This window comes from Coregonus lavaretus, assembly GCF_964263955.1.
Source record: "Coregonus lavaretus genome assembly, chromosome: 28".
NCBI classification, from domain to species: Eukaryota; Metazoa; Chordata; class Actinopteri; order Salmoniformes; family Salmonidae; genus Coregonus; species Coregonus lavaretus.
The window spans coordinates 39,269,563-39,285,978 of NC_140015.1; the positions used below are offsets into that span (position 1 = coordinate 39,269,563).

Genomic DNA, 16,416 nt, shown 5'->3' on the forward strand with positions numbered 1-16,416 from the left:
TACTATACTGACACTTCACACAGACTATAAGTTACTATACTGACACTTCACACAGGCTATAAGTTACTATATTGACACTTCACACAGACTATAAGTTACTATACTGACACTTCACACAGACTATAAGTTACTATATTGACACTTCTTCACACAGGCTATAAGTTACTATACTGACACTTCACACAGACTATAAGTTACTATACTGACACTTCTTCACACAGGCTATAAGTTACTATACTGACACTTCACACAGACTATAAGTTACTATACTGACACTTCTTCACACAGGCTATAAGTTACTATACTGACACTTCACACAGGCTATACGTTACTATACTGACACTTCACACAGACTATAAGTTACTATATTGACACTTCACACAGACTATAAGTTACTATATTGACACTTCACACAGGCTATAAGTTACTATACTGACACTTCACACAGGCTATAAGTTACTATACTGACACTTCACACAGACTATAAGTTACTATACTGACACTTCACACAGGCTATAAGTTACTATACTGACACTTCACACAGACTATAAGTTACTATACTGACACTTCACACAGACTATAAGTTACTATACTGACACTTCACACAGGCTATGAGTTACTATATTGACACTTCACACAGGCTATAAGTTACTATACTGACACTTCACACAGGCTATAAGTTACTATACTGACACTTCACACAGACTATAAGTTACTATACTGACATTTCACACAGACTATAAGTTACTATACTGACATTTCACACAGACTATAAGTTACTATACTGACACTTCACACAGGCTATGAGTTACTATGACACATCTTCACTCATGCATTCATAAAACTTCACAGCCAAATATCAAACGTAAACATGACATGTAAGGCCTACCTCTACAGTTTTGAAGGAGCTGTACTGAAGCAGGTTGATGGCCACGATGACATCACAGGCGCTGTGTGGAAGGCCCGCCCACTTCTCCCAGGGTTCGCTGACGTCCAGGTGCACAGGCTGCAGCACAGACTTCACTTTGGTTGCCACTATGTAGGATCTGATACTGCAAAATAACATCACACCCACTGGAGCCTTAACTCCATATTTTCCATAGATAGTATGAAATGTATGAACAAGTGCAGCTATGCAAAATATGACATCTCATGGCTTGATAATAATAAACGCTCACGGTCAGAAAATAGCATTATTATTACATTGTAATTACCTCATAGAAAATGTAATTACAATGTGAGCCTATTTAGTGCGTTGGGATATAATATGGATATGAGGAATGCATATACGAAAGCATGTGGCAACAACTACCTTTTATATAGAATCAGAGATGAGAGGGTCCAGAGTAATGTATAGTTCTAGTATCTACCTCTATATCATGGTATACAGTTGAAGTCGGAAGTTTACATACACCTTAGCCAAATACATTTAAACTCAGTTTTTCACAATTCCTGACAATTAATCCTAGTAAAAATTCCCTGTCTTAGGTCAGTCAGGATCACCACTTTATTTTAAGAATGTGAAATGTCAGGATAATAGTAGAGAGAATGATTCATTTCAGCTTTTATTTATTTCATCACATTCCCAGTGGGTCAGACGTTTACATACACTCAATTAGTATTTGGTAGCATTGCCTTTAAATTGTTTAACTTGGGTCAAACGTTTCGGGTTGCCTTCCACAAGCTTCCCACAAGCGCCGTGCTCAGCTGGTAGAGCACGGCGCTTGTAACGCCAAGGTAGTGGGTTCGATCCCAGGGACCACCCATACACAAAAATGTATGCACGCATGACCGTAAGTCGCTTTGGATAAAAGCGTCTGCTAAATGGCATATTATATTATTATATTATATTATAATGAGTTGGGTGAATTTTGGCCCATTCCTCCTGACAGAGCTGGTGTAACTGAGTCAGGTTTGTAGGCCTCCTTGCTCGCAGGCGCTTTTTCAGTTCTGCCCACAGAATTTCTATAGGATTGAGGTCAGGGCTTTGTGATGGCCACTCCAATACCTTGACTTTGTTGTCCTTAAGCCATTTTGCCACAACTTTGGAAGTATGCTTGGGGTCATTGTCCATTTGGAAGACCCATTTACAACCAAGCTTTAACTTCCTGACTGATGTCTTGAGATGTTGCTTCAATATATCCACATAATTTTCCTTCCTCATGATGCCATCTATTTTGTGAAGTGCACCAGTCCCTCCTGCAGCAAAGCACCCCCACAGCATGATGCTGCCACCCCTGTGCTTCACGGTTGGGTAGGTGTTCTTTGGCTGGCAAGCAACCCCCTTTTTCCTCCAAACATAACGATGGTCATTATGGGCAAACAGTTCTATTTTTGTTTCGTCAGACCAGGGGATATTTCTCCAAAAAGTAAGATCTTTGTCCCCATGTGCAGTTGCAAACCGTAGTCTGGCTTTTTTTATGGCGGTTTTGGAGCAGTGGCTTCTTCCTTGCTGAGCGGCCTTTCAGGTTATGTCGATATAGGACTCGTTTTACTGTGGATATAGATACTTTTGTACCCATTTCCTCCAGCATCTTCACAGGGTCCTTTGCTGTTGTTCTGGGATTGATTTGCACTTTTCGAACCAAAGTACGTTCATCTCTAGGAGACAGAACGCGTCTCCTTCCTGAGCGGTATGACGGCTGCATAGTCCCATGGTGTTTATACTTGCATACTATTGTTTGTACAGATGAACGTGGTACCTTCAGGCGTTTGGAAATTGCTCCCAAGGATGAGCCAGACTTGTGGAGGTCTACAATTGTTTTCTGAGCTCCTGGCTGATTTCTTTTGATTTTCCCATGATGTCAAGCAAAGAGGCACTGAGTTTGAAGGTAGGCCTTGAAGTACATCCACAGGTACACCTCCAATTGACTCAAATTATGTCAATTAGCCTATCAGAATTGTGATACAGTGAATTATGAGTGAAATAACCTGTCTGTAAACAATTGTTGGAAACATTTCTTGTGTCATGCACAAAGTAGATGTCCTAACCGACTTGCCAAAACTATAGTTTGTTAACAAGACATTTGTGGAGTGGTTGAAAAACGAGTTTTAATGACTCCAACCTAAGTGTATGTAAACTTCCGACTTCAACTGTATATATAAATATAGACTACCAGTCAAAAGTTTGAACACACCTACTCATTCAAGGGTTTTTCTATATTTTTACTATTTTCTACATTGTAGAATAATAGTTAAGACATCAAAACGATGAAATAACACATATAGAATCATGTAGCAACTAAAAAAGTGTTAAACAAATCAAAATATATTTTATATTTGAGATTCTTCAAATAGCCACCCTTTGCCTTGATAACAGCTTTGCACACTCTTGGCATTCTCTCAACCAGCTTCACCTGGAATGCTTTTCCAACAGTCTTGAAGGAGTTCCCACATATGCTGAGCACTTGTTGGCTGCTTTTCCTTCACTCTGCCGTCCGACTCGTCCCAAACCATCTCAATTGGGTTGAGGTCGGGGGATTGTGGAGGCCAGGTCACCTGATGCAGCAGTCCATCACTCTCCTTCTTGGTCAAATAGCCCTTACACAGCCTGGAGGTGTGTTGGGTCATTGTCCTATTGAAAAACAAATGATAGTCCCACTAAGCCCAAACCAGATGGGATGGCGTATCGCTGCAGAATGCTGTGGTAGCCATGGTGGTTAAGCGTGCCTTCAATTCTAAATAAATCACAGACAGTGTCACCAGCAAAGCACCCCCACACCATAACACCACCTCCTCCATGCTTTACAGTGGGAACTACACATGCGGAGATCATCCGTTCACCCACACCGCATCTCACAAAGACACGGCGGTTGGTATCAAAAATCTCAAATTTGGACTCCAGACCAAAGAACACATTTCCACCGGTCTAATGTCCATTGCTCGTGTTTCTTGGCCCAAGCAGGTCTCTTCTTCTTCTTGGTGTCCTTTAGTAGTGGTTTCTTTGCAGCAATTCGACCATGAAGGCCTGATTCACACAGTCTCCTCTGAACAGTTGATGTTGAGATGTGTCTGTGACTTGAACTCTGTGAAGCATTTATTTGGCCTGCAATTTCTGATGCTGGTAACTCTAATGAACGTATCCTCTGCAGCAGAGGTAACTCTGGGTCTTCCATTCCTGTGGTGGTCCTCATGAGAGCCAGTTTCATCATAGCGCTTGATGGTTGTTGCTACTGCACTTGAAGAAACTTTCAAAGTTCTTGAAATGTTCCGTATTGACTGACCTTCATGTCTTAAAGTAATGATGGACTGTCGTTTCTCTTTGCTTATTTGAGCTGTTCTTGCCATAATATGGACTTGATCTTTTACCAAATAGGGCTATCTTCTGTATACCCCCCCTACCTTGTCACAACACAACTGATTGGCTCAAACGCATTAAGGAAAGAAATTCCACAAATTAACTTTTAAGAAGGCACACCTGTTCATTGAAATGCATTCCAGTTGACTACCTCATGAAGCTGGTTGAGAGATTGCCAAGAGTGTGCAAAGCTGTCATCAAGGCAAAGGGTGGCTATTTGAAGAATCTCAAATCTCAAATATATTTTAATTTGTTTAACACTTTTTTTGGTTACTACATGTGTTATTTCATAGTTGTCTTCACTATTATTCTACAATGTAAAAAATAGTAAAACTAAAGAAAAACCCTTGAATGAGTAGGTGTACTTTTGACTGGTAGTGTATATATTAGACTTCATATAGTTGTAGTATCTACCTTTATATCATGGTATATATATATACATACACAGTGCTATGAAAAAGTATTTGCCCCCTTTCTAATTTTCTCTACTTTTGCATATTTGTGATACTGAATTATCAGATCTTCAACCAAAACCTAATATTAGATAAAGGGGACATAAGTGAACAAATAACACAACAATTACATATTTATTTCATAAACAAAGTTACGCAACACCCAATTCCCCTGTGTGAAAAAGTAATTGCCCCCTTACACTCAATAACTGGTTGTACCACCTTTAGCTGCAATGACTCCTACCAAATGCTTCCTGTAGTTGTTGATCAGTCTCTCACGTTGCTGTGGAGGAATTTTGGCCCACTCTTCCATGCAGAACTGTTTTAACTTAGTGATGTGTGGGTTTTCAAGCATGAACTGCTCGTTTCAAGTCCTGCCACAATATCTCAATTGGGATTAGGTCTGGACTTTGACTAGGCCATTCCAAAACTTCCAATTTGTTGCTTTTTTAGCAATTTTCATGTATACTTGATTGTGTGTTTTGGATCATTGTCTTGCTGCATGACCCAGCTGCGCTTCAGCTTCAGCTCACAGACGGATGGTCTGACATTCACCTGTAGAATTCTCTGATACAGAGCAGAATTCATGGTTCCTTCTATTAAGGCAAGTCGTCCAGGTCCAGAGGTAGCAAAGCATCCCCAAACCATCACACCACCACCACCATGCTTGACCTTTGGTATGATGTTCTTACTGTGGAATGCAGTGTTTGGTAGTTCTAGTATCTACCTCTACATCATGGTATATATATATATATATATATATATATATATATATATATATATATATATATATACAGTGAGGGAAAAAATTATTTGATCCCCTGCTGATTTTGTACGTTTGCCCACTGACAAAGAAATGATCAGTCTATAATTTTAATGGTAGGTTTATTTGAACAGTGAGAGACAGAATAACAACAAAAAAATCCAGAAAAACGCATGTAAAAAATGTTCTAAATTGATTTGCATTTTAATGAGGGAAATAAGTATTTGACCCCCTCTCAATCAGAAAGATTTCTGGCTCCCAGGTGTCTTTTATACAGGTAACGAGCTGAGATTAGGAGCACACTCTTAAGGGAGTGCTCCTAATCTCAGCTTGTTACCTGTATAAAAGACACCTGTCCACAGAAGCAATCAATCAATCAGATTCCAAACTCTCCACCATGGCCAAGACCAAAGAGCTCTCCAAGGATGTCAGGGACAAGATTGTAGACCTACAAGGGGCTACAAGACCATCGCCAAGCAGCTTGGTGAGAAGGTGACAACAGTTGGTGTGATTATTCGTAAATGGAAGAAACACAAAATAACTGTCAATCTCCCTCGGCCTGGGGCTCCATGCAAGATCTCACCTCGTGGAGTTGCAATTATCATGAGAACGGTGAGGAATCAGCCCAGAACTACACGGGAGGATCTTGTCAATGATCTCAAGGCAGCTGGGACCATAGTCACCAAGAAAACAATTGGTAACACACTACGCCGTGAAGGACTGAAATCCTGCAGCGCCCGCAAGGTTCCCTGCTCAAGAAACCACATATACATGCCCGTCTGAAGTTTGCCAATGAACATCTGAATGATTCAGAGGAGAACTGGGTGAATGTGTTGTGGTCAGATGAGACCAAAATGGAGCTTTTTGGCATCAACTCAACTCGCTGTGTTTGAAGGAGGAGGAATGCTGCCTATGACCCCAAGAACACCATCCCCACCGTCAAACATGGAGGTGGAAACATTATGCTTTGGGGGTGTTTTTCTGCTAAGGGGACAGGACAACTTCACCGCATCAAAGGGACGATGGACGGGGCCATGTACCGTCAAATCTTGGGTGAGAACCTCCTTCCCTCAGCCAGGGCATTGAAAATGGGTATTCCAGCATGACAATGACCCAAAACAGACGGCCAAGGCAACAAAGGAGTGGCTCAAGAAGAAGCACATTAAGGTTCTGAAGTGGCCTAGCCAGTCTCCAGACCTTAATCCCATAGAAAATCTGTGGAGGGAGCTGAAGGTTCGAGTTGCCAAGCATCAGCCTCGAAACCTTAATGACTTGGAGAAGATCTGCAAAGAGGAGTGGGACAAAATCCCTCCTGAGATGTGTGCAAACCTGGTGGCCAACTACAAGAAAGGTCTGACCTCTGTGATTGCCAACAAGGGTTTTGCCACCAAGTACTAAGTCATGTTTTGCAGAGGGGTCAAATACTTATTTCCCTCATTAAAATGCAAATCAATTTATAACATTCTTGACATGCATTTTTCTGGATTTTTGTGTTGTTATTCTGTCTCTCGCTGTTGAAATAAACCTACCATTAAAATTATAGACTGATCATTTCTTTGTCAGTGGGCAAACGTACAAAATCAGCAGGGGATCAAATACTTTTTTCCCTCACTGTATATATATATATATTAGACTTTATATAGTTCTAGTATCTACCTCTGTGTCATGGTATCTATCTATCTATCTATCTATCTATCTATCTATCTATATATATATATATTAGACTTTATATAGTTATAGTATCTACCTCTGTATCATGGTATCTATATTTTAGACTTTATATAGTTCTAGTATCTACCTATATATCATGGTATCTATATATATATATATTAGACTTTATATAGTTATAGTATCTACCTCTATATCATGGTATACATATATATACTGTATTTGGTCCTAGCAGGCCCCACCTGTCACGGGACTCCTCTTTGATGTCTGACGGTTGCCAGGTGATGAAGGGCATGGCCATGGCGAAGTTGACCACATGCTGTCCGGTGCCAGAGCCAAGCTCTAAGGCAAACAGTTCCCTGTGAGACTGCTCCTCCAACACATCACTCAACACTGAACACAACTCCTTCTGGTTCCTGTCTGCTAGAGGAGAGATTAGCATGGTCTGGAGGGGGGGGGAGATGGAGAGACAGATAGAGGGGGGGAGGGGGGGGGGAGATGGAGAGACAGATAGGGGGGGGAGATGGAGAGACAGATAGAGGGGGGGGGGGGAGATGGAGAGACAGATAGAGGGGGGGAGATGGAGAGACAGATAGAGGGGGGGGGGGGATGGAGAAAGAGAGGGAACAGATAGAGGGGGGAGATGGAGAGAGATATTATAATGCATAGACTTATCAACCCACACAGTCCAATATGTGCTACACGAGCGAAGAGGAAGGGAGAGAGAGAACCTACAACAATTACGGACTAATGTATATCATCATTATACAGCTGTTGTTATGGTGTAAATAGTACTGTTTGACACTCACCTTTTCTTCAGCTGGCTAAGGACATTACATATTGGTGTAGGCTGGGACTGGGAGGTGGCTGATGGGTAATAGCCGATAGCCTATAAGGCAGATGGGTTATGAGATTACCTGGTTAAGAGGATTCGGAAAGCACTAGTGAACAACACTCCTCCCCAAAATGGGAGATATTTTTAGACAGAAGGCTATAACTTTGAGCACTCGGGGAAAAGAACAGACCAACAGACCGACACACACACACACACACACACACACACAAACACACAAACACACACACACACACACACACACAGACACACACACACAGACACAAAAATTGACAAAAGCTCCTTTGTTAATAAAGTTATGTAGTCCAACTACAAAGCGTTTGTGGCGCAATGCATTGTGGGTAGGTCAGTAACAGAGAGTGGAGGACGCCATGTGCTTTTGAGGGAGAAGGTCCAGGACTGACAGGCTGCATTGTGACTGTGAATTGGACGTATCTCGAGGAGATCCGGGGGCACAAATAATAAACATGTACTGCACAAGACATTGCATTCGGACCGCACTGCGGATTACCGCACAGACGCATCGGTAAGCGGGTGTCATAACCGGGGAGCGCGGCTGGAACTGTGCTTGTGTAAATTCTAGAACAGTGGGACACGGGAGTTAGATGGTTTGCTAGCTCTAAAAGACTGAAGGGCAGAGAATTGCTAGCTAATTTGCCATGCATTAACCATTCATGTTCCCCAAATAGTCTGAATCACATAGTCACATAGAAATGTTAACATAACCCTTGGCTCATTCATTTGCTTTGTGAAGGAACGGATTTTATGATCAGCCGGCTAACTATGCTAGCTAGCAACCGCAATGCCACCAATTCCTCGTTAGTTAGTGAGGAACAATCTTGCAGCCAAATGGATTCATCTGTCACGGGGAGTTAGTTATAAAACCAGCTAACTAGCTTGTTAACTAGAGCGAGTAGGCTCAGCTAGTAGGAAATAACGTTAGCTAGTTCCATGGACCGAATGCCCGCTGTTCGTTCATTCCTTATGAGATGTGCCAGCCAAGGTCATGTGTTTCTGGTATGGCATGCGTGTTTAACTTTGACAAATGATTGTCATCTCCTGCACCTTGCTAAAGATTTCCTCCTGGTTCTGATTGCTGATTTGTATAGATTTTCCCCATTGTATAATGATCTTGTCAACCTTACGGTGGCAGTTGTACAACTGATTCAGAGGGGTTGGGTTAAATGCGGAAGACACATTCTGGTTGGATGCGTTCAATTGTGCAACTGACTAGGTACCCCCTTTCTCAATTGAACCAGGCGGAAAATTAGGATGAGGAATAGTAGCTAGCTAGTGCTAGATTACTAGCTGGTGGGGGATTTGAAGAATCTTTGAGAGATCTATGAGAACATTGAATCAGTCATTCCCCTAGGCCTAGATGTTTTTCCAGATGGGACTCAAAAGGCCCCTAAAGCAACATCCAGGCCCTCTGAATGTGTAGCGGCACAAAGGAGCCTGAGTCTTATAAACTGGTGCATAGTTGCAAATGAACTGGCACCAAAATGGTCAATTTAAACCAATAGAAACCAAACTATCTTAGGCGGACTGCCTGCCCCCTCTATACAATGGCAGAGGAAACACTGCATTGAATGATACGTAAGTCTTAACCGTATGACACGTTTCCACAGGCAGGCGCTCCAGACACCAACGCTATGTGCCCTCATCCGAACACTTGGGACCAGCCCAGCCAACCTTTCTGATGTCATCGCTGCCCCCGCTCTGGATGGAGCCCCTAAACAGTACCCCCCCAAAATCACCCAGCTGGTAAACGACATCACCAGCCTCACCTTGTTAGAGGTGTCAGACCTCAACGAGCTGCTCAAGGTATGGAACTGGAACATGTAGATTTACATTAGGCCACATTTACATTTGACATTTTAGTCATTTAGCAGACGCTTTTATCCAGAGCGACTTACAGTTAGTGAGTGCATACATTTTCATACTGGCCCCCGTGGGAAACAAACCCACAACCCTGGTGTTGCAAGCGCCCTTGCTCTACCAACTGAGCTAGTCATTTAGCAGACGCTCGTATCCAGTGCCACTCAGTCAGTGCCATAAATTATAGCACATTGGTCTATATATAACACATAGTACATAGCCATGCATATAGCACATTGGCCTGTACTTGAGTATAATTAGGCAAATCTGACAACACATTTTTTTATTTATTTAGCACACACTCTTATCCAGAGCGACTTACAGGAGCAATTAGGGTTAAGTGCCTTGCTCAAGGGCACATCAGCAGATTTTTCACGTAGTCGGCTCAGGGATTCAAACCGGCGACCTTTCGGTTACTGGCCCAGCGCCCTTAACTGCTAGGCTACCTGTACAATAGGCTACAACTCCATTTGTCCAACTGTTACATCGAGGGTTGTGCGTACGGCCCAGTACATCACTGGGGTCGAGCTCCCTGCCATCCAGGACCTCTATACCAGGCGGTGTCAGAGGAAGGCCCTAAATGTAACTGTCTGCCTTGACCCTTTTTACACTATCTCTTTTGATTCATCACATGCTGCTGTACTGTTTATTATCTATCCAGTTGCCTAGTCACTTTGTTCCTAGTTATATGTACATATCTACCTCCATTACCTCGTACCCCTGCACATCGACTCGGTACTGGTACCCCTTGTATAAAGCCAAGTTATCGTTACTCATTATATATCTATTATTACATGTTTTACTTTTCTATTATTTCTCTATTTTTCTCTCTGTATTGTTGGGGAGGGCCCGTAAGTAAGCGCTTCACTGTTGGTCTACACCTGTTGTTTACGAAGCATATGGCGAATAAAATTAGATTTGACTTGAACACTTATCTTGTTGAATGACTTCTATATAAAGTATGTTTAATTTTTGTCCCAGAAAACCCTGAATATCCAGGATGTTGGGATGATGCCAATGGGAGCCATGGCTGCAGGAGCAGCACCTGCAGCTCTGGTAAAACAGGGATTATTTCAGTGTGTTTAGGTGTTCTATTCAATAGGTTAATAAAGCTTATTTCTTTACCTGTATTGGTTAGCCTGCCCTTACATGATGCCCCATGGTTACCCCTTACCCCACCCTTACATGATGCCCCATGGTTACCCCTTACCCCGCCCTTACATGATTCCCCATGGTTACCCCTTAACCCGCCCTTACGTGATGCCCAATAGTTACCCCTTTCCCCGCCCTTACATGATGCCCGATGGTTACCCCTTACCCCGCCCTTACGTGATGCCCAATAGTTACCCCTTACCCCGCCCTTACATGATGCCCCATGGTTACCCCTTACCCCGCCCTTACATGATGCCCCATGGTTACCCCTTACCCCGCCCTTACATGATGCCCCATGGTTACCCCGCCCTTACATGATGCCCCATGGTTACCCCTTACTCCACCCTTACATGATTCCCCAATAGTTACCCCTTACCCCGCCCTTACATGATGCCCCATGGTTACCCCTTACCCCGCCCTTACATGATGCCCCATGGTTACCCCTTACCCCACCCTTACGCGATGTCCCATGGTTACCCCTTACCCCGCCCTTACATGATGCCCCATGGTTACCCCTTACCCCACCCTTACGTGATGCCCAATAGTTACCCCTTACCTGCCCTTACATGATGCCCCATGGTTACCCCTTAACCCGCCCTTACGTGATGCCCAATAGTTACCCCTTTCCCCGCCCTTACATGATGCCCGATGGTTACCCCTTACCCCGCCCTTACGTGATGCCCAATAGTTACCCCTTACCTGCCCTTACATGATGCCCCATGGTTACCCCTTAACCCGCCCTTACGTGATGCCCAATAGTTACCCCTTTCCCCGCCCTTACATGATGCCCGATGGTTACCCCTTACCCCGCCCTTACGTGATGCCCAATAGTTACCCCTTACCCCGCCCTTACATGATGCCCCATGGTTACCCCTTACCCCGCCCTTACATGATGCCCCATGGTTACCCCTTACCCCGCCCTTACATGATGCCCCATGGTTACCCCTTACCCCACCCTTACATGATGCCCCATGGTTACCCCTTACCCCACCCTTACGTGATGCCCAATAGTTACCCCTTACCCCGCCCTTACGTGATGTCCCATGGTTACCCCTTACCCCACCCTTACGTGATGCCCAATAGTTACCCCTTACCCCGCCCTTACATGATGCCCCATGGTTACCCCTTACCCCGCCCTTACATGATGCCCCATGGTTACCCCTTACCCCACCCTTACATGATGCCCCATGGTTACCCCTTACCCCACCCTTACGTGATGCCCAATGGTTACCCCTTACCCCACCCTTACGTGATGCCCAATAGTTACCCCTTACCCCACCCTTACATGATGCCCCATGGTTACCCCTTAACCCACCCTTACGTGATGCCCTATGGTTACCCCTTACCCCGCCCTTACATGATGCCCCATGGTTACCCCTTACCCCACCCTTACATGATGCCCCATGGTTACCCCTTACCCCGCCCTTACATGATGCCCCATGGTTACCCCTTACCCCGCCCTTACATGATGCCCCATGGTTACCCCTTACCCCGCCCTTACATGATGCCCCATGGTTACCCCTTACCCCGCCCTTACATGATGCCCCATGGTTACCCCTTACCCCACCCTTACATGATGCCCCATGGTTACCCCTTACCCCACCCTTACATGATGCCCCATGGTTACCCCTTACCCCACCCTTACGTGATGCCCCATGGTTACCCCTTACCCCGCCCTTACATGATGCCCCATGGTTACCCCTTACCCCACCCTTACGTGATGCCCTATGGTTACCCCTTACCCCGCCCTCATTGGCCTTCTATCAAAAAATGCTTTAACCTGGTTTAGTTTCAATGGAAAATGTAAGCTTCTTTACTGCAATGCAATCTTTCTGCTTGACTGTACACATAAGGATGTAATACAGTGGCCTCAGGGTTGTAACCTTCCATTGTATTCATTCTGCTCCTATAGGCAGTGGAGGAGGAGATGGCGCCAGTCAAGAAAGAGAAGACTCACTTCACAGTAAAACTGACAGAACTGAAGGCAGCAGAGAAAGTCAAACTCATAAAGGAAGTGAAGAACTGCATCCAAGGCTTGAACCTGGTGCAGGTAAGATGCTGTTCTGTTTTTTTCTCTATGATGTCACAGCCAGACAATGTATTATTTTGTTCTTTCCTGTCTTTGTAATCGTTTGTCCTTTCCACCTATTACCACACATGCTCCAGTGTCCGCGCTTAAAGGACACACAGTCAAATCAATCTGCGACGTAGGATAGCTTTGCATTGGGTTGGAGGCCTTTCACTCTGTGATACTGCACTCTTTATGTATATGATCGTCTTAAGAAGTTGGTTGACTTCTCTGTTCTCTCTATAATCATCCTTCTGTTTCTTACTCTAGAAGACATCAAGTCATGTCCGTCTAGGAGGTCACTTTGTGTTAATGTTACTATAGGTCACTGATCCCCTCTCCTCTGTCCTCCACCAGGCTAAGAAGTTGGTGGAGTCCCTCCCCCAGGAGATCAGAGCCAATGTGTCTAAAGAGGAGGCGGAGAAGCTGAAGGCCGCCCTGGAGACAGCAGGAGGCACTGTGGTGTTGGAGTAGAGACCTGGAGGAGACCATCCCTGCCTCCACCCGACTGACCCCATCTCCATCCATCCACCGTCTGGCTGCGGTTACTCCTCCTCTCCCCGTTCTGTCTATTCTTCTGTTTTATACAGCAGTATAAATGGAAGAAAGGAACCAATACCTTGGAAAAGGAAACTAAAATATTGCCTTTTGACAACGTTGCTGTACTAGCTACCAACTGGACGGTGTGAGGCGGGTCGGGAGAAACTAACTCAGACTGAACTCCTCAGGCTCAGAGCCTGAACACACCCGCCGGCCGCTCATCAATCTGCTCGTCCATTTGTCGTGTTTGTCTGTCTGTCTGTCTGCGTCCCGATTCTCCAATCCTTCTCCCGAAGTGTGCACTTGTCTTGCGTTCTTTTTTCACATTGATTTAACAACGGTGGAAACTCAAACTCTCTAAAGCCAATGTTTACGTCAACCCTATGCTTTTAAGTCCATGACGTGGAGTATGAGGGCACAGTACGGGAGAAGGGTGGAGAATGGAAACCAGCCTGTCTATCAGCCTGGTACTTTTGCCCATTGGGCTGCAGTCAAGCTGGCCCTGGGCCAGTCTGTCTCTGTCAGTCTGTTTGTCTGGGGGTGAGTTGCCCTGAAAGCCTCGTTGCTAACGTGGCATGTTATTTCTCCTGACAACCCAGCCTCCACAGTGACCATTACAATATCTATGTTTGACTGTCTGTATTCGCCAGTGGAAGCTGGTGGGAGGAGCTATAGGAGGACGGGCTCATTGTAATGGCTGGAATGGAATTATGGAACGGAGTCGAACAGGTGGTTTCCATATGTTTGTGTTTGATACCGTTCCATTGGGCTCCCGAGTGGCGCAGCGGTCTAAGGCACTGCATCTCAGTGCTTGAAGCGTCACTACAGACCCCCTGGTTCGATTCCAGGCTGTATCACAACCGGCCGTGATTGGGAGTCCCGTTGGGCGTCGTCCGGGTTTGGCCGGTGTAGGCCGTCATTGTAAATAAGAATTTGTTCTTAACTGACTTGCCTAGTTAAATAAAGGTAAAATAAAAAATTCCATTCCAGCCATTACAATGAGCCTGTCCTATAGCTCCTCCCACCAGCCGCCACTGGTATTTTATGTGCGTTAATGAACCAAATTCGTCAAATTAAGCACTTTGCTCGTTGTTCTGTGAGTGGTGTGAGTCTGGGTCATTGAGAGGAGTGAGGTACCACGTTCGCGACAAAGCTTTTTGAGAAACCCTCCTGTGTATGGAGACATGGTTACCAAGGTTACCATGTTATCTAGTACCAGGGTAACTGAGCTGTGTCCTCCATTAGGGGTTGGAACCGATTCAGAGAACAGATCCATTTTTCAAGGAACAGAAACGGAAACGGAACGAAAGTGATCCATGGTGTTCTGGAACAGAACCATTATTTTAAACGCATGGGAACCGGTTAATAACGTTCTTTTACATTCCAGGTGTTTTTTCTACTCCCACAAACAAAACGCAACAAAGTGCTTATGCAAAGCCCTCCCTCTGTCACTCAAAGCCCTCCCTCTGTCACTCAAAGCCCTCCCTCTGTCACTCAAAGCCCTCCCTCTGTCACTCAAAGCCCTCCCTCTGTCACTCAAAGCCCTCCCTCTGTCACTCAAAGCCCTCCCTCTGTCACTCAAAGCCCTCCCTCTGTCACTCAAAGCCCTCCCTCTGTCACTCAAAGCCCTCACTCTGTCACTCAAAGCCCTCCCTCTGTCACTCAAAGCCCTCCCTCTGTCACTCAAAGCCCTCCCTCTGTCACTCAAAGCCCTCCCTCTGTCACTCAAAGCCCTCCCTCTGTCACTCAAAGCCCTCCCTCTGTCACTCAAAGCCCTCCCTCTGTCACTCAAAGCCCTCCCTCTGTCACTCAAAGCCCTCCCTCTGTCACTCAAAGCCCTCCCTCTGTCACTCAAAGCCCTCACTCTGTCACTCCAACTTATTCCAGCGTCTGCCTGCCAGCTGAAAGTCTTTACCAGTGGGTGTGTTTAGGCTACCTGCCCCTTCCCTCTCTGAAGCAGAGGCTACTGTACTGACCTTACAATTGTGATTCAGAAGATGGGCAGAGAGATTTGTAATTAGCTAGAGAAGAATAGATTAACTTTTTTGATGCTAGTTAAGGATACTATTGACCTAGTTATCACATTTAACATTGGGTTTATTAACTACAAAATGGTAAGACGTGTTTTTAGTTCTGGTGCAGCTCTGCACACACAAGCTTGTTAGCCAGCTAGCTCAAAGGACATTCAAAGTTCCTCCAAGTCGTTCATCCTAGGTATAATCCTGTGGACCTAATTCAGATAAGGCATGTCATAACAAGATGCCCAGTGCTTCAAGCCTCCTCCTCAACCCTCTCTTGCTCTCTCCCCACCCTCAAAATGTCAGTCACATCTTGTGCCATAGGCTACACTTGTCTGTCCAACACCCATGGAAACAACTAGCTAGCCTGCTCTATCCACACTGATTGTTGAAGTCATTTATTGCGCTAAATGTACAAAGAAACTAACAGATTTCAGGTTAAAAAAGGAACCTAAAGGAATGATATACAGTGAGGGAAAAAAGTATTTGATCCCCTGCTGATTTTGTATGTTTGCCCACTGACAAAGACATGATCAGTCTATAATTTTAATGGTAGGTTTATTTGAACAGTGAGAGACAGAATAACAACAAAAAATAACAGAACAACGCATGTCAAAAATGTTATAAATTGATTTGCATTTTAATGAGGGAAATAAGTATTTGACCCCTCTGCAAAACATGACTTAGTACTTGGTGGCAAAACCCTTGTTGGCAATCACAGAGGTCA

The 16,416-nt window shown here is 44.6% G+C and overlaps 2 protein-coding genes across 2 annotated transcripts in view; one reads left to right on the forward strand and one right to left on the reverse strand.

Moving 5' to 3' along the window:
• The window catches only part of LOC311103581 (methyltransferase-like 26 B), a 9,377-nt gene extending 1,165 nt beyond the window's left edge, over positions 1 to 8,212 (reverse strand). The window contains exons 1-3 of the mRNA XM_084145171.1: positions 7,990 to 8,212; positions 7,423 to 7,625; positions 890 to 1,052 (exon numbers count right to left, since the gene is read on the reverse strand). Of these exons, the coding sequence (XP_084001297.1) occupies positions 890 to 1,052; positions 7,423 to 7,622 (363 nt within the window). The 5' untranslated portion in view covers positions 7,623 to 7,625; positions 7,990 to 8,212. The remainder of the gene's footprint in view (positions 1 to 889; positions 1,053 to 7,422; positions 7,626 to 7,989) is intronic.
• Positions 8,213 to 8,396: 184 nt separating this feature from the next.
• On the forward strand, positions 8,397 to 16,191 carry mrpl12 (mitochondrial ribosomal protein L12). Its single transcript, XM_084145198.1, has 5 exons — positions 8,397 to 8,559; positions 9,662 to 9,857; positions 10,893 to 10,967; positions 12,976 to 13,113; positions 13,489 to 16,191. Exons 1-5 carry the CDS (start codon positions 8,501 to 8,503, stop codon positions 13,603 to 13,605), a joined length of 585 nt encoding a protein of 194 aa, XP_084001324.1. The 5' UTR covers positions 8,397 to 8,500; the 3' UTR covers positions 13,606 to 16,191.
• The last annotated feature ends 225 nt before the right edge of the window (positions 16,192 to 16,416 follow it).

What these genes read in the sequence shown, in the direction of transcription:
- mrpl12 (XM_084145198.1), top strand. Translation starts at nt 8,501, where the DNA reads ATGTACTGCACAAGACATTGCATTCGGACCGCACTGCGGATTACCGCA. An exon ending in GAGCAGCACCTGCAGCTCTG is followed by an intron (nt 10,968 to 12,975) that starts GTAAAACAGGGA and finishes CTGCTCCTATAG; the next exon opens with GCAGTGGAGGAGGAGATGGC. An exon ending in AAGGCTTGAACCTGGTGCAG is followed by an intron (nt 13,114 to 13,488) that starts GTAAGATGCTGT and finishes GTCCTCCACCAG; the next exon opens with GCTAAGAAGTTGGTGGAGTC.